This window comes from Parambassis ranga, chromosome 21, assembly GCF_900634625.1.
Source record: "Parambassis ranga chromosome 21, fParRan2.1, whole genome shotgun sequence".
Classification (NCBI taxonomy): domain Eukaryota; kingdom Metazoa; phylum Chordata; class Actinopteri; family Ambassidae; genus Parambassis; species Parambassis ranga.
This window is the reverse complement of record NC_041041.1, coordinates 3239274-3262884: the sequence shown is the minus strand read 5'-3', so window position 1 is coordinate 3262884 and position 23611 is coordinate 3239274. Positions and strand designations below refer to the sequence as shown.

General features: G+C 43.8%; 2 protein-coding genes across 9 annotated transcripts in view; one reads left to right on the top strand and one right to left on the bottom strand.

The window, feature by feature from the left end:
• The first annotated feature begins 868 nt into the window (after positions 1-868).
• Positions 869-2998, top strand: rpl8 (ribosomal protein L8). Its single transcript, XM_028393842.1, has 5 exons — positions 869-1052; positions 1147-1288; positions 2057-2275; positions 2354-2469; positions 2804-2998. The coding sequence occupies exons 1-5, from the start codon at positions 915-917 to the stop codon at positions 2960-2962; spliced, it is 774 nt and encodes a 257-aa protein (XP_028249643.1). The 5' UTR covers positions 869-914; the 3' UTR covers positions 2963-2998.
• An 849-nt stretch (positions 2999-3847) lies between these two features.
• The window catches only part of usp9 (ubiquitin specific peptidase 9), a 31268-nt gene continuing 11504 nt past the window's right edge, over positions 3848-23611 (bottom strand). For 2 of the 8 annotated variants that reach the window (XM_028393834.1, XM_028393835.1), the window contains exons 14-48: positions 22966-23004; positions 21550-21683; positions 21378-21468; positions 20928-21041; positions 20601-20829; positions 20107-20202; positions 18401-18612; positions 17999-18239; positions 17675-17824; positions 17402-17522; positions 17165-17295; positions 16643-16921; positions 16405-16530; positions 15990-16127; positions 15681-15847; positions 15494-15602; positions 15256-15402; positions 15023-15169; positions 14736-14943; positions 14421-14641; positions 13980-14167; positions 13715-13888; positions 13497-13638; positions 12640-13396; positions 11317-11440; positions 10996-11221; positions 10748-10877; positions 10433-10618; positions 9984-10204; positions 9808-9896; positions 9568-9724; positions 8597-8809; positions 8246-8275; positions 7268-7366; positions 3848-6186 (exon numbers count right to left, since the gene is read on the bottom strand). In XM_028393834.1, the coding sequence (XP_028249635.1) occupies positions 5914-6186; positions 7268-7366; positions 8246-8275; positions 8597-8809; positions 9568-9724; positions 9808-9896; positions 9984-10204; positions 10433-10618; positions 10748-10877; positions 10996-11221; positions 11317-11440; positions 12640-13396; positions 13497-13638; positions 13715-13888; positions 13980-14167; positions 14421-14641; positions 14736-14943; positions 15023-15169; positions 15256-15402; positions 15494-15602; positions 15681-15847; positions 15990-16127; positions 16405-16530; positions 16643-16921; positions 17165-17295; positions 17402-17522; positions 17675-17824; positions 17999-18239; positions 18401-18612; positions 20107-20202; positions 20601-20829; positions 20928-21041; positions 21378-21468; positions 21550-21683; positions 22966-23004 (6109 nt within the window). In that variant the 3' untranslated portion in view covers positions 3848-5913. The remainder of the gene's footprint in view (positions 6187-7267; positions 7367-8245; positions 8276-8596; positions 8810-9567; positions 9725-9807; positions 9897-9983; positions 10205-10432; positions 10619-10747; positions 10878-10995; positions 11222-11316; positions 11441-12639; positions 13397-13496; positions 13639-13714; positions 13889-13979; positions 14168-14420; positions 14642-14735; positions 14944-15022; positions 15170-15255; positions 15403-15493; positions 15603-15680; positions 15848-15989; positions 16128-16404; positions 16531-16642; positions 16922-17164; positions 17296-17401; positions 17523-17674; positions 17825-17998; positions 18240-18400; positions 18613-20106; positions 20203-20600; positions 20830-20927; positions 21042-21377; positions 21469-21549; positions 21684-22965; positions 23005-23611) is intronic. The other 6 variants (XM_028393837.1, XM_028393836.1, XM_028393838.1 and 3 more) reach the window with 6 other exon arrangements.

Here is a 23611-nt window from a genome sequence, read left to right as displayed (position 1 = left end):
TAAAAACCGCCAAACTGAGATTATAAGCGTAAAGTGTAGCTTCGCCTCAATTTCCCATCAGCCCCCTCGGCAATTTCTCCGGAAGAAAACCCCCCGTTTTTCCTTTGCACTTCCTCTTTCCGTCATCGGAGTTTAGGTAGGACAGCTACTTTCTGATCCCCGTCTGCAAATCGGTTCTAAATCGTGATTTTATTAGGCCATCCATTCTCATGAAACATTTCTAAGTGTGTAACAAGTATATAAGAATAATAACCGTTAATTATTTCAACTGTAGACATCTGAATTTGAGCATTTTTGAGGTTGTGTGTCGCTCATTTAGTGACATGGCGCAGTAGCAGCGGTGTGCTAACAGCTAAGAGGCCGGCAGCCGCTACACACACGGCGGATGTGTGTTTGAGGCATTTTCAGACAAAAAAGATCATTTAGTTTGTACATAACTGTCCAATGGGACAGAAAGTTGACTCCGACAAACTGCACAGACACATTTATACAGTTCGCTTTGAAAACAACGTTAGTTAGCTTGCTAGGCTAATGACTATTTAGCAGCTTGAGGGGGTTTTTGTACAAACATGTTAAGTGAAAGTTAATTTCTGTACGGCTTTAAGGCTTTTTACACATTCTAGAGCACTTTAATTTTTTACAAATGTTGATGTTTATTAAATCGTACCTTTGGCGACAGGCCTCTAAGCTAGCATTCACATGTCAAGCCGGCAAATACCAGCTTGTTTGCTTGAGGTTGTCAGGGTCTTTGAAATCATAATACATGTTAAATATTTCCTCTCATGCTGCAAACATTAGCTAAAGTAGTTTCTGTTTAGTGTCTGTATGCTGTAAGTCTAATTGTATCGTTAAATATCGATGCAGGGATCCCTTCATGTGGTCCTAATGTTCTATTTCATCTGTTTCAGTACACGATGGGACGTGTGATCAGGGGACAGAGAAAAGGTGCGGGCTCCGTGTTCAAAGCCCACGTCAAGCACAGGAAAGGTGCAGCTAAACTCCGTCACATTGACTTCGCTGAACGCCATGGTTACATCAAGGGAATCGTGAAGGTGAGTGACGGCAGGTTCAAAAAAAAAAGGTCCAGGACTCTGTGTTCGGTGGGTTGGTTGTAAAGGGTTGTTGTTGTTTTTAACCCCCTCTCAGGATATCATCCATGACCCAGGCCGTGGTGCTCCCCTGGCCAAAGTGGCCTTCCGTGACCCTTACCGCTTCAAGAAGAGGACAGAGCTCTTCATCGCTGCTGAGGGCATCCACACTGGACAGTTCATCTACTGCGGCAAGAAGGGTAAGGCCGCTGCACAGCGTCTCATGTTCTCCTGGCTGTAGGTCAGAGTTTGGCCCCAGTTTCCTGCACCTGTGTCCCCACACACTGTAGTCAACACTGTTACAGTTTGAGGCTTCTTTTAACTTGAGTACAGGCACCTGCTGGAGAGAATACAAACCTGGAGGATGAATGAACTGAACAGAATGAATTGATTTAGCAACAGCTGCTGTTTGTCATTTAACTGTTGAAGGTGGTAAAGGATCAGAATGTTTTAAATGGTGTTGCATGTACATTTTTATGAATAAGGATGAGAAGGTCTGTATCATCCGATAAAGCTTTGAAAAAGGAAATTCATGGGCAGACGTGTTTTTTTTTCAGTGTAAAAAGGACACTATAGTAGATGTTTAAGGCCTGCTAGCACAAAAATAATAATCCTGTTGTAGAGGTGTAGTCTCAGATTTTATGGACTAAAGTCTTGTGTACATTGTAGTTGAAGAAGTATGTTCAGACATGAGAGTGAAGGGTTAAAGTTGGAGCACAGTGAATACAGAGGTATACCTGAAGGTGTGATTTTTCAACTTGTTGATCCAGGATTTTTGAGCTATACTGGATGCCGTCTGCTCTTCATGCTGGTTTCCTGGATCTTATTTATACATGAGATTTGCTGGTGCAGTGCTAAGATGTCATCAAGATGGGGGGGGGGGGTGCGTATAGAAAAGATTATCTGTACTGCACTGTTCGTAATTTGCAAAGGCGCTGATGTTTCATTGTTTATCTGTTGTCCCACAGCTCAGCTGAACATCGGTAACGTTCTGCCCGTCGGCACCATGCCTGAGGGAACCATCATCTGCTGTCTGGAGGAGAAGCCCGGCGACAGAGGCAAGCTGGCCCGCTCCTCTGGAAACTACGCCACAGTCATCTCCCACAACCCAGAGACCAAGAAGTCCAGAGTCAAGCTGCCATCTGGCGCCAAGAAGGTCATCGCCTCTGCCAACAGAGCTGTCGTCGGTAAGAGACGCTTTGGAAACTGGGCTCTAGAGATGAATGTTTGAACTGCAGAATGTAACCAGACTGTCTTGTCTCCAGGTGTGGTTGCTGGCGGTGGTCGTATTGACAAGCCCATCCTGAAGGCCGGTCGTGCTTACCACAAGTACAAGGCCAAGAGGAACTGCTGGCCACGTGTCCGTGGTGTGGCTATGAACGTAAGTCAACACGAATATACAACACTTCTCCATCTAAAGTACCACACAGGCAGAGTAGACAGGAGTGGACACCGTTTAGTGGGGGGATGACAGGGGGACATGTGGGAGCTGATGCTGAGCTCACAGTGATGGACAACAAGGTCTCAGTACTTAAAAACTGAAGACATGGTGGAGGAGACACATTAGTTGTTTAGGCCCTGCTCACACATCTGAGCGCTTGCTTGGATCTGTCTTTCCCACGAAATAAGGATTGTTTGGACCTCTTGGTTTTTGTGACTCTGTTTTGAAAAGTGGGCTTTCTCTTACAATGCTTTCCCCCCCTCTCTCCCTTCAGCCTGTTGAGCATCCCTTCGGTGGTGGTAACCATCAGCATATTGGCAAACCCTCAACGATCAGGAGGGATGCACCTGCTGGTCGCAAGGTCGGTCTTATCGCTGCCCGTCGTACAGGCAGACTGCGCGGAACAAAGACCGTCCAGGAGAAGGAGAACTAAATCTGACTGTCTTGATAATAAAATGTTCCAAAAGAATCTGTTTACTGGATTTGTGTCGACTCCATATACACAAATATTTCGATTAAAAAAAAAAAAAAAATTAAATAAATTCTTTGGGTGAAGTTGGAGCAGTAGAATGATCACGTCAGTGTTAACATGGGCAGTGTCTGTTGAATCTATATAAGCAAACGCTGTACAGATACCTAAAGTGCTTTCAAAGTAGATGAAACTCACTAGATGAGGGACACGGTGTGGTTTTCAGAGACATCAGTTAAACAAGACAAAGCAGCTTTAGTTAATTAGGTGTGCAGGCCGAAAGCTAATTGCTTCATTCAGGTATAACAAGTATCAACCTCTTTTAATCTGGTGAAAAATTTAAAGCTTAAACTACAACTTTGAATATGAGCAGTTCAAGTCTCTGGTTCAGATTCTGACCTGTTGCATTATTAAAATAAACACAAGTCCTGAAAGTCACATCTATTTATAGACCCTGTGCAGAGGTGGTGCTGCAGTACCACGTCTGAACACTGGGGGGGAGCCTGAGTTTTATATATATATATTTTTTATTTTTTTTTTTAAAAAGCACTTGAGACACTGACCTCTGTCCACAGTCAAGTCATCATGTGGTCTGCCACTCAACTGAACCAGTCATTACTTCAGACCTTTAACACAGAGGAGACAAACAGGAACCACAGGTATACGTGACAAACATGGTGATCTGCATGCTGGTTCACTGCAACCGTTTATGGAGCCAAAAATCAACAGATCACAGCTGACAGATTCATTTATACAAGGAAATAAAACACCAAAACATCCGGTTCATAATGACAATAACAAAAAATCTCTGGATGCAAAATGTCTACAATTAAAACTGAGACAACTGAGCAAGATTCCATGTTCTTTATTTGCTAAGGGCGCAATGCTTTTTTTGTTATATTTCTGTGCACAAAAAACCTCACAAAGTGAAAGTCCACATCGCGACTGTAGCTCCAGAATTCAACGTCACACCATGGCCAAAACAAAAGTCGGCAAAAAACAGGGCGCAGAACTCTGTACAGTCAAATATCTTCTTTAAAAATAACACAAGGACAAAAATGTTCCTCTTAAATCAAATTCTATTTTTAGTGAAATACAACAAAATAAATTCTATAAAATAAGAGCAAAATATTTAAATATAATACGGTGGGCAGAATATTTTCATTTGCAGGAGTATTTGGTATGTTTTAGACAAAAAAAAAAAAAAAAAAAAATTCAAAAAATACACGCATTCAAGTTACCAATTAAATACAGTATTTACTGATGTTTACCTTTTACTCCTACAGAATTAACAAGTTAGCTCAAGTTGCAACATGACTAACCAGCCGCTATTCTTACGGTAAAACCCTGCTGTGGGACCTAACTCTCCATGGAGCGAGTGGAAGGGTGAGTGGAGGGGGAGAGTGGGGGTGAGGCTTTTGCAGCTGCGTTCAGGATCATGTCACTTCACCCCGAACAGCAACCGGACGCCAAAAAACCTGACCGGCCCCACACGGCAGAGAGGGAAAAAAACAAAAAACAGGGAAGCCGATGGGCAACGAGTCTGTCTACGACTAGGCTCTATTGAAGAGACAGAAGCAAAACCACACAGTCTATTATACACCAGATAGCCCAGTGCAGCGATCCTGTTGCATATGTGTTCGTTTGTCTTTTTCAGAGTTCCTATAGATGAAAGCTAAGCTGTCTAAACCCACCGAAACTTGACTGCCGAATGTGAAGTTGGAGGATTATAATGTGCAATTGAAAAGCCACTTATTCATACATTGGTTCAAAAAAAATATCGCCCTCATTGAAGATAGGGTAATATGAGTAGAAAAAAAAAAAAAAAAACAAACAAACAAAAAAAAAAGAAACCTAAGGGTAACAACACCCTCTCTGGAGATGTGGATTAAGAACAGCTTCAGGTTGTTATGATCACAAGTCTTCCCTTGGGCTACACTATTCTGGTGAGAAGCCATGCTAAATGTTACAGCATATTAACTAGAGCTTCAAAAAGGATTGAATTAATTACCAGAACAAACAAACAAAAAAAAAAGAAAAAAAAAGAAAGGCAATGAGTTTCAGAACAATGTTGCATCACTGCTTTTTCACATCAACCGAACACCGTTAAAGTCCACCCAATCATTCCATATCTCACACTAAAACCAACCACAGCTCGTGTGTTGATTTGGCATGGGTCATAAGGTTGCCAAGGAGCTTAAGAATAATAATAATAATAATAATAATAATATAATAATAACAATGCGTCCTTCTACAGTTGAATGACCGAGTAACCGTCCGATGGTAGAACAAACTTTACTGCTGAACATGGGTGATAAAACAAAGAGGAGTTGTTGTCTTCTTACAGTTTTTTTTTCCTTTTTTTTGGGAATTTTTCTTATTTATAATATCCATTTTTGTTTCTCATATATCTGCAACATCTCCCGACAGCAAACCATACAGAGTTATGGTACTGGGGGGATCTGAACAGTCAAAAACATTAACATACTATGTACACCTTTTCGTCGTGTAGACAAGCGCATCAGCATCGTCAGCTCTGGGTAAATGTGTTTTTTTTTCCTTATTAGAACTCTTGTCCACTCCCTCGCCTCTGCAGCCGCCAGCAGGCCCCTGTCACACGGTCAGGCGGCTCCAGGCCAGGGAAGAGCACCTCCCACAAAGGGGTGTGGGGGGGAAGAGTCAAGTGGCCTGGAGAAGGGAGGGGAGGGGAGGGGAGGGCCTGGCTCTGCCCTGCCCTGGGCCCACAGAGAGAGAGGGAGACCGAGAAAGAAAAAAAAAAAAGGAGAAAGAGAGGGAAATAGAGAGAGGCGCCCGGCGAGGAGCTCTGTTGACCGAAGGATGAGAGGAAGGAGAGCGGGACGATGGAGGCTCGAGGCACAGCAGAGGATGGGGGGCGGGAAGGGGGGGGGCGGGCGTTACTCCTTAGGCGGGGCAGGCGCTGGGGTAGAGGTGGGGGCAGGGGCGACCTCCTCTGTCCCGTCCCAGTTCTCTTGTGCTCGCGGGCCCGGGCCAGGTGTGGGGCCTGGGCCTGGGCCTGGGGTTGGGCCTGGGGTTGGGCCTGGGGTTGGGCCTGGGGTTGGGGTCTGAGTCGGGCCTGGAGTCGGGGCAGAGGCAGGACCTGGGCGCTGGGGGTTGTTCATGTGCTGAGCAGCAGGCCCGGTGTACGGCTGCCCATGGGGGTGGTTGTTCTGTTCAGGACACAGACAGAGAGAGAGAGAGAGAGAGAGAGAGAGAGAGAGAGAGAGAGAGAGAGAGAGAGAGGGGGGGGATGAACTCAGGCCAGAACACTGATACACGGATCAAATGTAAAACATGAAGTGCCTTAAAAAGACAAATACGAAGGGTGGAGGTAGAAGGTGACCAAAAGCAAACATTATTTTTATTTCTCTGGTTCTCATAAACCAATAAAAGCACAACCTGAGCACATCCAGCTAAACCTGTGTCTTGTTGCTTTGAGTATTGAGTATACTGTATAGACACTAAATGAGATTTAAAGGTAGGGTAGGAGATTTCATTCTGATGCACTTTTTGTTAAATTAGTGTAACTTCTCTTTACAATCCGATAGCAACCAATTAGTTCGACAGTTTCGCATTAAAACGAAGAATATGAATCATCTGTGGAAGCTATAAAACATCAGCCAATCCTCCGGGTGGACCCTGCGCGGAGTATTGGCTGGTTGTCACTCTCTTCCTGCTCTGTGTGCACCAGAGAGGTACGTGCATGATGGCCGAAGTCACAGACCGCAGCTCGTCTTCAGGTGATGCGCGTCCATGTGATTGGGAGGCGTGGCTTCAGGGTGTGCTCCGAGAGAAAGGGGCGTGTGTTTACTTTCCAAATCTCCTACCCTACCTTTAATCCACAGATCTGAAAAAACAACAAATTCACCATTTGCTCCTGTTCGAGGAACACAGCTCTGAGACAAGTCGTCCTATTTTAGATGTTTGCTATTTAAACTGAAATGTCAGGAGAGAAGCACACCGAGTCGGAGAAGTCGCCCGCTCTGTTGCTTTATCCCAAACCGACCAGAAACATGAGCTTGTGTGAGCACTCTGGCATGAAATAACCTCTCAAGGAAAAAAAAAAAAATTATCACCATGGTTACTGGCATCATTAATGGACAATGCTGGGCTGACTACGGGAATCGATACCACTTCCATGTTCCAGCTTTTCTGTGCTTTATATAGGTGAGGTACAAACAATGCAGCATTCCCAGCAGGGTGGAAAAAAAAACAACAAACCAAAAGCAGAGCAGGACTCCGAGACGCTACCTGCTGAAACTGTGTGGTTCCAGGAGAGTGAGGGTACAGAGAGGTGTCCTCGGGCGGTGAGGAGTCTTGATCATCAGGTGCTTCCTGTTCATCAGGCTCCTGTAACATGTGAGATAAAACGTTATCACAGAATCAGAGGGTAAACTGGAATTTTCACCTCAACATCAAGTGTGTTGCTGCTTATTTGTTTGGATATATAACGTGTAGCTTTTTCAGTGAATAGGCTGCGTGGGAAAAGTCAAATTTTACTTCTGCGCTGTCAAGTAAATGAGGTTTAAATGAGATTAGTGTGTGGGTGGATTCTAACACCTGAGAGCAGCCCTCTCAGCATGAAACTGGAAACAAAGCTAACAGGGTGAACAGGAACCTCTCCTCTGGCTGCTTAGTAGGTAACGTCAGTGTGCAGTTTTCACAGGATTTTCATCGTTTTCTTACTCAATGCATATCAAACTAACTTTAGTCAAAGGTGTAACAATGGTAAAGTGATTTAATAGCACACCAGCATGTTGACATACTGCAGGGATGCAGGTGGCTGGCTGCAGCACACTCAGAAGCTGAGGAGGGAGCAAAACCTACACCCTGAGATGTAAGGCTGGCAGCTGTGTCTGCACTGTTGCACCTTGTCAACAGGAGAAGAAGAAAGGAACGGTCTGTTCACCGTCTGCAGCTGCATTATGCCAGTTACACTATGCACACATTTCAGCTGAGGCCGGCTAACTTTAACTATAACAATCATTAGTGTGTGTGGTCACAATCTGTCTCATCACAGCCAGTTGAGTGAGTGTGTGGTGGTGGTGATCTCATATGTATACATGAGTGTGTGTGTGTGTGTGTGTCTAGCCTCTGACTAAGCTAAAGGCAGAAACTGTGCATTTGAAACTAAACAAGTGTTACATGTGTTCCATGCTTTCTCTGCTGATTCTTTAGGTAGATTTTTGTTTTTTCCCTCCTTTATGTTGTGGTGCCTGGAATACTGACCTTCCCTGGGCTTCCCTGAGTACACTTGAGCTGTGTATGGAATATTACAGGAGAAGTGTGTCATTTGACTGGATTTGTCATCATTAAAAAAAATATACAAGTGAAAAAACGTGTGTATTGTGACTTCAGTATTTTCATTTTTTTTTTGGCTATAAATAAAAATAACAATATATAAGACAGAGAAAATTATGCATTAACCATTAAAGAGCTTATCGCACATACACACCTGAGTGGGTCATGTAATGCCATTCACTGATTTGTTGTGTTGAAGTCATATTTATGCAACAATCCTCAGACTGCAACATACTGTGTGGCTGTGTGTATGAAGGGTTAAGATATCAGAGCCATTACCTCCTCAGGACAGAGCTCGCAGGCCTTGGCCAGTGTCATACGTGCGCTGTGTGAACGCTCCAGGAAATATCCGTTGGAGGTCTCATTGCTCTGCACAGGAGGGGACCAGTTGTTGTAGGTATACTGGGGATTTCCTGTGTATGGCCTCCTTTCCAGTTCATCCCCTAACCACTCTACCGCCCATGTCCACTTTCGTTTCAGGTCGCCATTACTCTGTACACACAAATACAGACAAACAGTGCTGATTAGCAGATGTCGTAGGAGCAATTTGTTCATAATTAGGTGTTTAATTTGATTTATTTTGTGTCAATCTGTGCTGCTAAACAAATCATTCTTGCTCAGTTCAGTACTTCAACAAGTACTGAACTGATAAAACTGTGATCGCTAATCACATTAAAGTAGTGCAACACAAGGTGTAAATAAAAAAGGAAGAGGTAACTTATGCTTTGGCTAACTGTGAAGCTAAAAACCACCCAGAAGATGAAGATAATTCATTCTAAGTGCTTCAGGAAACACTTGTCCTACACTCAAGAGGAATCATCATGTCAGTGTTTCCTCATAAGAGAGGATGGACAGGCTAAAGCAAGTAAAAGACACTGAACACCAGGAAGTGCTGGAGTACCTGTGTTAGTTATATCCTAGTATGTTAACTCCACTACATGAGAGCTACGATGCCTTCTGCAATTACATGACCCCATCTTCTACCATCGGCTGTTCCCATCAGTCACCACAGTCGATCATCTGTTCCCAACTGAATCCATCCTCTTCTCTAACACCAACTAACTTCATGCCCTCTTATAGAACATCCATATATCTCCTCTTTAGCCTTCCTTTTGACCTTTGCCAACAGCCTTCTACCAATATAATCACTATCCCTCCTCTGCATAAATTCAAACCATCTCAATCTGGCCACAAAACCCGAGCTGTCCCTCTGCATGGACATAACTGTCTCCATCTGTGAGTGAACGTACCTGTAGTATCTGGTAAGCCACAGAACAGTTGCTAAAGAGGGCCACCATACACTTAATGCACTGATAGGCCCGTTTCTGGTAGTGGTTCTTGGAGCGCTGGATGGTGTCAAAAAGCCCATCTCTGTCATCGGGAATGCCCTTTAGCACGTTGTGGATCCTACGCACCAAAAGAGCGAAAGAAGAAAATTCAGAAAACTCAAAAACCAAACCTAACAGCTCAAACTCTTCCTTCAATCTGACCGGTGTGTTTGCCAGGAGTCCTCGATGAGCAGGATCTGTAGCAGCAAGTCTAGGTAAGGCCTCAGCTCGTAGGTGTAAGAGTACGCCACCTGCAGACGGATACACGCATGTGTAATCAGAATACCACACTTATACACACACTAAACCGCTCAGAACTGAAACAGCACGGTGTTTACCTGCCAGAGCAGTTCACTGAGCACAGTGGAGGAGAACTGAGGGTTCTCCCAGCAGCTGAAACGGAGCAGCTTCACCGTCTCTTCAGAGTTGCTGCAGTCCTCGATGATCTTCTTCACGTAGCTGGTCCTCACAAACAGGATCTCTGCAACGAGCTGCTGCACAGGCATCACTGGAGCTGTCAGGTTGGTGTCCCCGTACGGGTTAGGGAGTGGCGGGTTACCTGTGGTGAGGAGAGAGGAAATTCAGAGCAACTGTTCTGAAAAGCATCCAGGTCTTAAAGGTAAAAAAAAATATATAGAATTTTTAAGCCCTCAGCTCCAAGCTATGCCACACAGCAACAGCTCAGAGTGGCTGATCTGTCAGTCACTTAGTCCTGAGCAAGGATGGAAATCCTCATCGGGCTCCAACTCACACGCCAGTGCCTTCCATCATCCAGTAACACACTCACCATTGATGGACGATTGCATGCGTGAGGAGACATCGCAGCAGCGGACTAGCTGGGAGACCACAGTGTAGAGTTTTCCCAGCTCAGCGTACTGGTACTTAATTGGAGGGCCGGGACCCTCGTCCAGAGCGACCAACATGAACGTGGCAGGAACGTTCAGCTTCAGCAGCTGGGTCTTTTCTGCCAGGCCTGTGTGTGAAACAGGACGCAGCTTTTGTCAGTAGTGTACAGCTTAATTTACATTTTTGCTTAAATCCTGTACAATTCACTGAGGCACAGATGTATATGACAGGTCGGTGCGGTCTCGGTGCTCCTTACCCAGATTGGCATACATGACAAAGAGGTTGAAGTACTGCTGCAGGTGACGGCCGTGCTCGGAAACCTCTCTTCTGAGCAGGTTGAGTACAGCTCTCAACAGGTGGTCACTCAGACTGAGGTTATCACAGCCCTGATACACAAACATGGAAGAACCACAGCAGGGTTAATCAGCTGCACAGTGATAATCTGCCAGAAAAAAAAAGTACATTCTAAAGAACCGTCAAGCTCAGCTGAGATCTGACACCGACCTGAGCTGAGGGCCCAGGCGAGGCGGTCGGGGAGGGGCAGGGGCCGTCTTGCAGGGAGAAGTGAGCGATGAAGACGATGAGCTTGGCAAACGCCCCACGGACCTCAGCGCTCGGGCATTCGAGCAGGTACTCGGAGAACCGGTTGGGGTAAGCAAACAGAACGTTGTGTGCAAACCAATAGCGTACATTCTTACTGTGTCTCAGCAGGATGCAGAGGGCGTCATACCTGGAGGGAAAGACGAGGAGAGTATTTATAGACGGGGACAAAACACACACACACAGAAGAAAACAACCTATAATCAGCAGGCGGACGGAGCATACCAGTCACTGGCAGGACCCCGTACTACTTTCTTGGTGTGAAAACCTGTGCTGAAGAGGAACCTAGCAGCCAGCTGAGCACTTATCATAGCAATCTCCTCTGCCTCTGGCAGAAGATGGTCTTGTCCTGACAAGAGGAGAGCAATCATTATCAAAAGACACAGAAAAACATCATTTACATTGACATAACCTGTCAATGATCTATGAAGGTGCAAAGACTAAATGAAATGATCATGGAGCAAATACATACATAAATGCAATATATACAAGACAGACATACTACAGCACACCAGCCCTGAAACTGATGTCATAAGAATCACTCTTTTAATTTCTTTACATAATTTGTGGACATCCTTTAAATAATGTGAACCTCGGAATGATCATTCTATTTCTAATCGGATCTGCCGAAGTACAGAACCAACACAATGAAAAGTGTGTTTCCGTTCGTCCTGCTACTAAAAGGCTTTATTTTACGTCATAAATAAAAGATACCAGGAATTTGTGTGGCCCCGAACCTTTGTCCTATCCATTTCCATTTCATCTAAAAGCATAACTAAGATAAAACTGAAATGCCAGCTCACAATAGGAGACTCCAAGCAGACAAAAACACAGTGCGCCAGCTAATATATTGATGCACGCAAAATAAAACAAACTGGGCTCCACGTTGGGCAGTATATATATAAACTATACAGACTGATGCAGTGTATTCTAGGAGATGTGAACCATTTAGTCCCTCAACCTTATTTTTCTGTAGAATATTTCTGGGCTCTTGCATGTTTAATAAATGCAGTTTCCGGCAGCTTATGCTAACCAACTGAGGAAGCTGTATATTAGCATGGTTAAAATGATTCACTTCTTATGCAAGCAGCAGCAGCATCTTTAAGAGAGGAGCCTTTGAAATCTACAGCTGAGATATGATAAGGAATTAATCAAAAGATCAAAAAAAGCCTCAGGAGGGGGGCTGGAGAGCGAAGCTGCAAGTGGAGGAGCAACGTGATTCTGTGCGTGTACAACAGTAACATTTTTAACATTCTGTCAACATAACCGGCTCGTTTGTGATGCTCCTACTTATCAGATTTCTTACCTGAGTTGTTTTATTTTTCTCTTGCTGTTCAGATTACTGTGCTGCCATCTGGGCTAAATTGTTCTCATAAAATTGGGGATTTTTAGAGTAAAGTCTCAAATATTGCAGCTATAAAGCATGTTGTGTTTATAAAGAGCTTCTGTAAAGGTGAACATAGGGTTAGAGGTCAACCTAGTGATTGAAACTTCCTTAAAAAAACAACTGAAATCAAATTTAGGAGTAGTAAAAAAAATGCTGCATACCTGGAGGAGGGTTTAAATAGACACTGTTACAGGTCAGAAGTTTCTTAATGAACTGGAAATATTCCAGGCTGTATTGCATTCGGTTGTGCATGAATTGGACGTTCTGCTTGCGGACGCTGCACTCGATGACACCAGGCATCTTGACCTGATGCGGCTTGGTGGAGGAGATGGTTAACTCCGAGATGTATTTGACCAGCTCGCTGTCCTTGTCCAGTGAGTCCATACGCTCATAGAACAGGATGTAGGCATTCCACCAGCGCTTCTGTCTGCGGTACGACATCCTTTTCATCATGTGATCAAACACCTCGCCCATATACTCCCCTCCAAAGCACTGGTTCTTCATCTCCTCCTCATCGTCCATCTTGCACTCAGTCACATCACCGTCATCAAACTTATACCAGCGATTCTTCTCGCCGTCACCCCCGTTCCTCTGGATAATGTAGGAATAGTAGTGTCCGCCGCTTGCCTGGCCTGAGTGGACCAGCACTCCTACCAGACGATACTTGGAGCTGCCTGGTGGTGTGGGTTCAGAGGGCTCGTTCTGTTGGATCACCTGGTTCTCTGGGTTGACATCGTCGCCCTCCAACTTGGCCACACCTGCTACCGTGTATGGCTCCATGTCCAGCTCCCTGGGGAACTCAAAGTAGTCATTGAACTTTATGGCACACTCCCTCTCCCAGTCGTAGTCAAAGCGCTTCAGCTGGATGGCCAGGACAGGCGGCAGTTTCTTGATGAGCAGACGCTTCACTGTGTCCACCTGGCAAGAAGAACAAACATTACATATTACCTACAGGTCCTTTAAAGACTGTGGGTCAACACCGTTTTCACATTTTAACCTGAAGGAACAACAGTCTCACCTTCTTGTTGCACTTCTCACAGTGGTAGGCATTGGCTCCTTCCAGTAGATCTCCTTTAACATACTGCTCCATAGAGTCCAACAGATTCTGGTGATTTCTGATGTCTACATTGAGTGTTGTGAATGACTCCTCACACTCATACCTGACAACAAAAGTTATTAAGTAAAAAAAAAAAACAATCCAAGAGATGTTAAGTTTCCTCGGATGACAACACTTACCTGTGCGGGCATCCCTGGCAGATTTTCTGGTCAGCGAAGGACCCTCCCAGCACCTTGCTGAGCATGGCAGGGTGGCCCAGTGCTTTCAGAGCTTCATCCAAACTGTCCACCAAAGAGTTGAAAAATTCCAGCGCATCATGCTGTTCCCTCAAGTTAACTGGCTCACCCCATAACCTTAAATATAATGCACAGGATTAGACATCAGCAGTTGCGCTAAAGGCAAAACGCAGGTCTAATAAAAAACGAATGAGTCCTTTAAGAATACCTGAACTGTTTCCAGAATCCCCTAGGGACATAGTACTGAAGTCTGGATGCAGCCAGGTGGCCAAAGATGACTTGTAGGTGACGGAGCACCCCGATGTTATACTCTTTCCTGTCCTCTGACTTACTGGAGGGTTTATCATCAAACTGGTGATGGTAGCTGAACACTTCATCGCGGGGATCTACATTACTCTGTGGAGACGAAGCAAACAGGTGAAACACTATCCCTGGAACCACAGCTGTTGGATGTAATAGTGTCATTGGGTGAGAAACGTAACTAAATTGTCACAAGTGGTCCTGTAACTACAAAGCCCTCAGCTCCAAGCTGAGCCTTACAGGGCATACAAGCTTGGAGTATGATATCTGTCAGTCATCAGATGCTGAGCAAGGATGAAAATCTTCATCGGGCAAACACCTTGTTGTAAAGTACAAATTCCAGTGGTACCTCATTCTCTTGCTTCTCATCCCCAGACATGTCATCATCTACATCGGTGCCCGTGCCTTCAATGGCCAGGATACCATTGCGGATGGAAGGGATCATGTAGAGCTGCTGAATGACAGAGTTCATGTAACAGGTGGCACCAGCATTCTTCAGACCTACGAAGCCTTTGTTAGGCCGCGGCCCCACTGGAGGCAAGTACTCCCACTCTGTCAGTGTCTCACAACCTAGAAGGAGAGGGAAGAAAGAAAAAAAAACGCTCTCGCATACTGTAATTTACAAGGTGTCACCTGTGAAGCCGCAACAGCACCGTCTACTTACCTAAGTAGTACATGTCAGTCAGAGTGTCGACTATTTGTTTGAGGTTGCGCATGCAGCCGACAGCCAGCGCCACCAGGAGCTCAAAGCCAGCGTTGATGGAAGCAGGGGTGCTGCACACTGGGATGGCCTGCTCTGTAGGGAACTCGCCACTCTTCATGTATTGCAGGTAAACATTAGATGCCGGGAAGATGAAATCATCAATCAGCTCCTGATTAAGAAGAGAGAGAGAAAAAAAAATCTTAGTAACATTTTCAGCAAGGAGGCAAAACAAGAGACGTTCATCATACCTTAATGAGGTTTGCTCCTCCCTTCTCACAGCCGATGTAATATTTCTTTTCTGGTGTCTGGAAGGCTAGAAGCTCTTTGGTGACCCCAAGGTGGCCCTCCAGGATGGTCTCCTCCACGCCTGTCTCTCCTGTCCTCTTTACCTCATCCTGGTAAATAAAAACATATCGTGAAGCATGAGTTTGGCTACACACTTCGGATAGTCACGACAAATATGTTTAAAAAGTCATCTCACCCGTATCCGTTTCAGCCAGTCGATCTCGTTGTTGAGCAGCACCTCAGCGTTTGGCAGGTTGATGTTGCTGTTGTAGGCATAGTTCAGCAGATGTCTGAGTAAAGTGAAATAGTCCCCAGCGTGTTTGGCTCGCTCTTTGGCTGTACTCTGCACAGATATGGGACAATTAGGATTATTTGGACTGTGGTGATGCTGATGATGATGATGGAGGACATAAAAGGGACATATAGCCACTCACCCCCAGCACAGTGAAGAGGAGGGTGATAAAGAAGAGGAGGGGTCGATGGCCCATACAGCACCTAGTTGCCATCAAGAAAAACTGCTCCTGGGCCATTTGACGAACAGATCTGCGAGAGATATGATTCAGCATGACAACAAAATCTACTCGGTACATTTATGAATCAGCAGTATACTAGTACACTTACTTGCTGTGGCAATGTAGCAGCAAGTCGATGATGAAGGTCTGCCAAGCCTTCTCCTTACTGAGTGTATCCAGGGCTGTGGGCATGAGGGCAAAGCACAGTGTCATCACTTCCAAGGCCTCGCAGCACACCTGCTCATCTTCTCCATCTGGCTCCTTCGCTGCGTTCGTCTACAAAGAAGAAGAAAGATTTTATTATATTAAGCACAGTGCTGATCAAGACTTTTGTTGACAAAGCTTGCTCGTCTATCATTTTAATGTCTTGCTGGAAGTTAACAAAACAGAAAACAAACTTTTACCAACAGCTTTTTACCTTCTCGTATATCTTGCTGATTTCTTCATTTGAACTGAAGACGAGCTGCACCGTACCGCAGCCTGAAGCCCACACTATTTTCTGTACAGCTCGGATCACACAAATGTCTGGGATGTACTTCGATGCCTGGAAAAAATTCTGGTGAAAAGACAGTTCCATAAAATCTATTATTATAAACTACAAATATAGACTTCCATCTGCTCAGCCAGCGTTTGCCTGAACACGTATTCCTTAAAAGTCCATTTTTTTAAGCTTTACGACTTACTCTACAATAAATATCACATCATATCATATTAACCTTTGGATCTCTATTGAGACATGACCCTTTTAATTACCCCTCAAACTTCATTACAGTCACTGTATTCTATTCGAACCGCTCCCTGGCAAAAATCGATTCCATTAAATGTCCGGTTACCTCATCAGAAATCTGCTGGGCCAGGCGAATGGCTACATTTCGCAACATGCATTCAGAGGCAGGGTTGGGGATATTTTGCAGGGCACTCTGGAGGACCAGCGCCTGGTCATGAGTGGCCTGATTTATCTGCAGACATGCAAAGTGGGGTGGAGAGACAAACACAGATATGTCAAGAATATGGCTGAGACACCAGTTAGACAGGTTTGTCACTGTGTGAGTTATGTGTGTGAGTGCTAACCGGAGAGACAGGAATATTTCCCTCAGCATTGGGCTGGCAGGCCTCTGCCACAGCCTTCACATGCCCAAAGCCAACCGCAGTCAGGAGGAGCTTGGCAATTTTCAGCGCGTTGAGGTACGCCCCACGCCGTGTCTCCATGTCTGCCGATGGCAGGAAGTTGTTCCTGGTGAGCATGCTCAACACCAGGGGCAGACCACCGCTTTTCAGGAAGTTGTACTGGAAGTCGCTAGCATCTTCGCCCAGAGTGGCACTTGCTGGCATTAGCAAAGCATAGACGACCTGGAACATGCAAAAGAATTTAATCAAAACAACAGATATTGTAGAATTGTACTACTACTATAGTACAACTATAAATCCAGTTCAACTCAAGAATTGTGTATCATGAGGTGCCACATACCAACACAAAATTCATTTTTGAGTACCAAAACGTTGCAGCACTGTTCATACACACAAGTTGGAGCTTTACTACAACACAAGCCAGTCAGTATCAGAATGCACAGCATCACAACTTCCGAGTCTCACCTCAATGAGGTAGAGCACTTGTGAGGGTGAGGGGCCGAAGAAACGCGAGTCCAGTGAAGGGCTCAGGCTGTTCTCGCCAAGCTTGGCGTGATCCAGACACACAGCTCTCAGATTCTCCACTGTTGTGTTATCTACAGACACAGAAAAAAATCACAAACATGACCACTGTGTGCAAGAGTGGCAGTCCCATTTTTCCATCATAGTTGGATAATATTGCGAGCACAGGCGCACGCATACCTGGCGGCATGAGCTTCATGAGAACTCGAGCTCCATCTCTGAGAAGAGGCATGTTTAGGTTGCAGCCCAGGTCGGCCACTTGCCACAGAAAGGAGATGTAGCGCAGATGGAGCGACATAATCTGTAAAAAAAAAATGGAGCACATAACGGTGTCTTACAATGAAGGGAAAAGAGCACAAATCACTGTCAACATCATTACGAGTGACTGACATTTGGTAACACTTTTTACATGGCTTAATAATATGGTTTAGTATCTGTGGTGTTAAAACTTACCACACCAGGAAGACAGCTCTCCACTTCAGGATTGGGCCCATCACTGTAGTGGTTGCCATGGTTACCAGGAGAGCCAGTGGATGAGTCAGATGAGCTGTCTGGACTCGAGGGCATGTTGGCACTCACCTGGGTCAGCTTGGCTGTAATCAGCTGTAGAAAAAAAAAAAAACAATACATATGACAGTGAGTCTGAGATAATGCTGGATGAATATCTAAGCACTATTAGTGCAAGGACACACACACATATTAAAAAAAAGTGTAACACCGCAGCCCTTTCAGTAAGATTATTTCCTCTTTTATTGCTAAAGAGAAATACATTCTCACCGTTTTGTCCTTCAAATTGAGCTGTCCAATAAGCTTCCTGTCGTCAGCTGGATCCACTACCTCCCCACCAATGAAGAGCTCAATCTTTGTATGAGCAGGATTAGCTTTTATCCTGTTTAGGATGCCACGCCGAACTGAGCCAATGGTGTCATTGGTGTGTGACCAGATATCCAAATCATCGACCTGACGCCCTTGGTTGGGGAAACGTACGATCAACGTGATATGCTTCCCACGGAAAGCTCTGCAAGAGGAAAAAGAATACAGAGATTTAGATGGAACGTGGCATTAGCACACAATACACACACACATTTGCCATTTTGTGACGCTGAACCTCTAAGTGCAAGGTGTCTCTGGTGATGGTCTTAATGGATAAATGGACAATAATGGCCCCCGTGACTATACCTGGACATAGGCAGTATAGTCCTTTCCTCGTGGTAGTCACTGTCACACTCGTTGATGTACTCCTTGAGCACGGTGAGCACTCGCACCATGCGGATGGCCTCCTGACGGGCACAGTTGATACTGTCCTTGTCCCCGTCCAATACACAAAGGGTGTCATAGGATGCTTTCAGACGGTCAAAACATGACTGGATAAAGTCTTCGTGAATTTCAACCTAAAGGAGGAAGCAAGGGTAGATCTTGTAATTACACAAAATGTAAAAAAAAACATTTGTCACCTAAGACAATTATTATTAAAGCTGCAAGCAGCATTGCGGGCCAAACAAACGCATGTTTACAACAGAAATTTCCTGCTTGCCAGTAGGTGGCGCTGTGACAGTATCATCCTATTAGCCAGTGTTAATTTTGTTGACGAATCATTTTCGTCATAGTTTTCGTTAACGACCTTTTTTTGCTGATAAAAACGAGACGATAACTAAATAAAAACTAACGCACGGTGCCAAAAACGAAGACGAAATGTATTGACACTTTCGTCAACGAATAAAAACGAGACGAAATTATTGATGGAGACGAGATCCAATCAGAGCAAATTTTGTTTGTGGAAAGGGAGGGACAAATCAGGAGACGGCGGCAGAGCGCCAATCAGAAGTGATCTCTCTGTGTAAGGACGTTGCGCCGCGATGCTGGAAGAAGGCGTCCTCATGCATGGTCACACAACACAGGAGAAGAACAGACACACGGACACGTTTAATTTCAAGACAATCAAGACGGTTTACAAACCGTGCGGAGCGACTATCAGCGGTAAAAACAATAAACCTGAAGCGACATTTGCAGACGAGTCATCTTAACTTCCGTTCAAAGATACACGTGACAAAATCTATAAATGAAGACCCCGCTGCTGATGGTTTTACAGCATGCGACCTGTTTCTAAGCTGTCACTGAAGTGTTTTGCTGTAGTTATGGAGGATTCATGAAGAAGGTCATGACTGAACAGTGTATTCAGGGAGAGCAGCTCACTGTTCACTGCTGCTTTTGTGAAAAGGTCATAGCAATTAAATAAAGAGATGTTTGTTTCAAATAACACAAGTTAAAGCTGTGCCTGTTTTTATTGCACGATCAAACCTTAAATATTTCATGAAAAATATATATCATAGAATTTTAGTCGACTAAATCCACGGCAGATTTAGTCGACTAAAATTATTTGATATTTAGTCGACTAAAACTAGACTAAAACTTTAAAAATGTTGATGACTAAAACGTGACTAAAATCAAATGACATTTTAGTCACAAGACTAAAATAAAAACTAAATCCGAAATTGCTGCCAAAATTAACACTGCTATTAGCATAATATATATCTGTTCAGACTTGGGTCCATAGCAGTACTATAAGATTTTGTCCACATTGCATGAAGTATGTTGGTGGTACTGCAGAAAATACAGTGTTTCTTTGTAATGGCGAATGGTCAACTTTGAGGCCACGCCCCCGCCACACTCCGGGGGCGGGGGCGTGGCTCAGCAAAGTTCTAAATTTTTCAGCCGAATGAATTTTTCTACCAAGTTTGGTGAGTGTTAAGGCCTCCAAAAAGGAAAAAGGCCAAAAATCTTAGGGGGGAAAAAAATAATAGGGTTTCAATAGGGCTCTCGCACATTTCGTTCTCGGGTCCTAATAAAAAAAATGACTTGAATAAGATTTTAAACAGGCACAGTACCTGATTGACTTGCAGTTTTGGTCCAAGGTTGGTGTAGATTTCTTTCAGCAGGTCTATGGCTCGGCTGGCAATGTCGTCACTACCTTGAATTACGACCTGAGAGAGAATATAACCTAATAAGTCTTCAATGCAAACATGTCTCAACTACTCAAGCACGGAAGAGCATCATTATTAATCTCACAGAACACATTAGGTGTGGAGGGGAACTTCAATATGCAGAGGTTCATGAAGAATAAAATATTCATCCCAACAGATGTAGATAAGTGAATTAAATACGTGTTTATATTGTGTAAATATGAATAAACATTAAAACCGTTAAAGGCATGTTAGCAGAATGTGCTTTGTCAACATGCAGTAGTGACACATTCTAAACAGAAGCTTTCCATTGTTTCAGTTAGCTGAGGGGAGTTAAGTGGTGGTCAACAAAATTCTTGTGTCTAGCCCAAATAGGAAATGTAAACAAAAATCGGTTGTGTTGCAATAGCTGTCCTCACCCTCCAGAGATAGTCCAAGCCTATGAGCTCCAGGTCATCCATCATGTAGGCCCTGCGCTTTGCTACGAGCTTGCCCTCTCTGCAGTTGACAGCCTTGAAGAACCTCTCAAAGCACTTCATGCCATTCTCCGTCAACAGAGATGGATCCAACTGCAAAACATTGTTCTCAAAGAAGTCCTTGTTGATGTCTGGATCCAGGTCTGGTTCATCACCCATTAGCTTCGAGTACCTTTTGAGTGTCAAGAAAGTTAGCAACATTCAAAATTTGCAAATGTAAGGGAATGAATTCAAGCTAAAAAAAAAAAGGTGAGCAAAAGCAAACGGTACCATTTGAAGCAGGCTTCTCGGTCACAGAGAAACACAGCGTTCTCAGCCAGACACTTCCAGATCTGCTTGGCCTGAGGGGCGCACAGCCACAGCTGGCCATCTTTTAGTAAGAACCTGCAAAACAAAACAAAAATCAATAATGAACACTGGAGCCCTGAAGGTCAGAGTGAAGGTGACGGAGGTGGTCCAGACTCGTATTGTAATTGCTGGTGGGGGATAAGTCCCTAGGTAGCACTTGAACAATCCTAATTACCTAAAGCTGCCCTTGAACAAGGTACTCCAGTGGAGCAGGTTGAGGCCAACAGCGTGTAAACAGACATACTACTATACACAATCTAAACAGAATTAAACTCATTTCACAGTAAAAATCAATTTTAGTACAAAAACTTGCTGAATATTTCATTTTTCTACACTATATTTTTGGCAAGCATGCTCATCATGGTGACGTACCTCAGGAAGTTTAGTCTTTCCTGCACTTCCTGGACATGGCTGTAGCGGCTTCCTGGTCTAACTGTCTGGGGGTCAAACTCAGCTTGTTCTTCTGTAAGAGCACGCATAAGACCAGTGAGACAAAACAACCAAACCAACCACACAGTACCATTTCTGGTGCAAGATGGCGTACCTTTGGAGAACTGCCTCATAGTCTCCATGTAGGCTGAGAGGTTCTCGGCCACCAGAGTGACCAGAGCGTGATTATGCTGCAGCTGGTTGATCAGGTCATGGCGGTAAAACACATGTGGGCTTCTCTGGGTTTGACTGAAGAGAGAAGAGTGGTAGGAGTTGTGGATGTAAGAGATACAAAAACACATGCTGAGGGAGAAAGCAACAAAACAAAGCTGATATATTACACAATTTTATTATTATTATTATTATGTCTGATTAAGAAAACATAGAATGACTGGTTTCTCATTTGTTTCTATCAGGGAAATAAAGAAAGCAGCTTTGAGTGTATGAGTGTGTGTATGCACGAGTGGGTCATAGTATAACCAGCAGAGGAGGTCATTTGAATAAAGGCCATTTCCTGCCTTGTCTCCACAATCATGTTTTTTGGTGTGAGAACAAATGAGACTGCAATTCACGCAGCTTTGATAGGCATGGCAGTAAAAATAGCCAACCGGAAATCTGCACCATATTCCACAGAACTTTAAAATTTGAAATACTGCAGTTTCACAGTGACTGTTTACCCTTTGGTATCAGTAGCATTACTATAGTAACAAGAATCAAGATATACCAACAACAAAAAAACAGGAAATAAAAATAAAAATCAGGCGATCTAATCAGATATTGTTATAAATTTGAATACGTGGGTCCAAGGCATGAAATACCCCTGATACTTTGCATTGAATGATTGGAGCTGAAAGGAGCTGGCATCAGGAAGAGTGGGGCTCCATCTCAAAGGACCTTTCATTAAGTTGGGCAACTGACTAGATTAAAGAGCTGCTCTGTGTATGAACGATGAGCTGCGTTCAATACTGACAAACTGCACAGAAACTCCCAGCAAGTGTGTCTAAAAAGAAATGATTCAGCAATTATGTTCAGAAATGATGTCACCACACCTAGTATGCTGTTTTGGCTTTGGTTTATACAACAACCACACCTTCATATAATCATAGTTATATCCTGTAGTCTCTCTAATTATGTTTCAACTGATTTAAAAAACAAAAATCATTACATAACACTCGTGATAATTGGAAGCTGCTGCATTAAAAATCACATTATGTGGTGGAAATCCTCCCACAAAATGTAATAGAACAAAACACAATCCTCCTGCCAAGAGTTCAACAACAAGAGCATGACATCTGAAAGGCCCCTGACTATTATATTCAGACTACAAGTGCCATGTCTCAACTCCTGTCACTAGTATTTAGTCATTTGAGATGAAACCCAAGAAATAATTGCTTAAGCAGATACATGGCAGAGATTGACATTTTTACATAGTGTGTGTATGTATATATATATATATCATAATAAACAAGAGAAAGTTAGACTTGACGTAACACAGAAATAGGAAGAACCCTGGAATTAGCACTCAACTTACCCCACTAAGTTCGTTTGTATGTTAATTGGCATTTTCTTTCTGAAAAACAACAGGCATGTATACTACATATTTTCTATAGTGACTATAAGAAATACATTTTTTAAATAATTACTGTTTAACAATATGATCTCAAACCAGTCAATTATGTGTTTTTACGCCTGTAAACACTGGTTTGATTTTCATGACTCAAAAAAACAAACAAAAAAAAAAACAGGGTGTAAACAATAAAATTAATCATAGCTGGAGGTCATTAAGCTACATAAGTTTCAGGGTCCTGATATTTCTAAAGCTGGCATCCTGTCGTAAATTACTGGGACATCTAGACAGCGTGGAACCGTCTGATGTCCGAGGGGATTAAAATCAAGGCGAGTGGACTTAACGGCACAATTTTTGAAGATGTTGCACTAATTCCACAATTTTTCTTTTTACCTGAAATAACTAAACCCTCACCAAAAATGTTGCTGTAGACAGTTTTAGTTTGTGGTTGTGCTTATACTGAAGTGGACATTGTGATTGGACAGACTTGATTGAGCTTTAAATACAGGTTTAAAGTACCACTCAGCAGTCTTTGAGCTACAGTTACAGAGTAAACATTGTTGCAGTACAACAAAGCAAAAGAAGAGTGCCCATCAACCTGAACTCATTA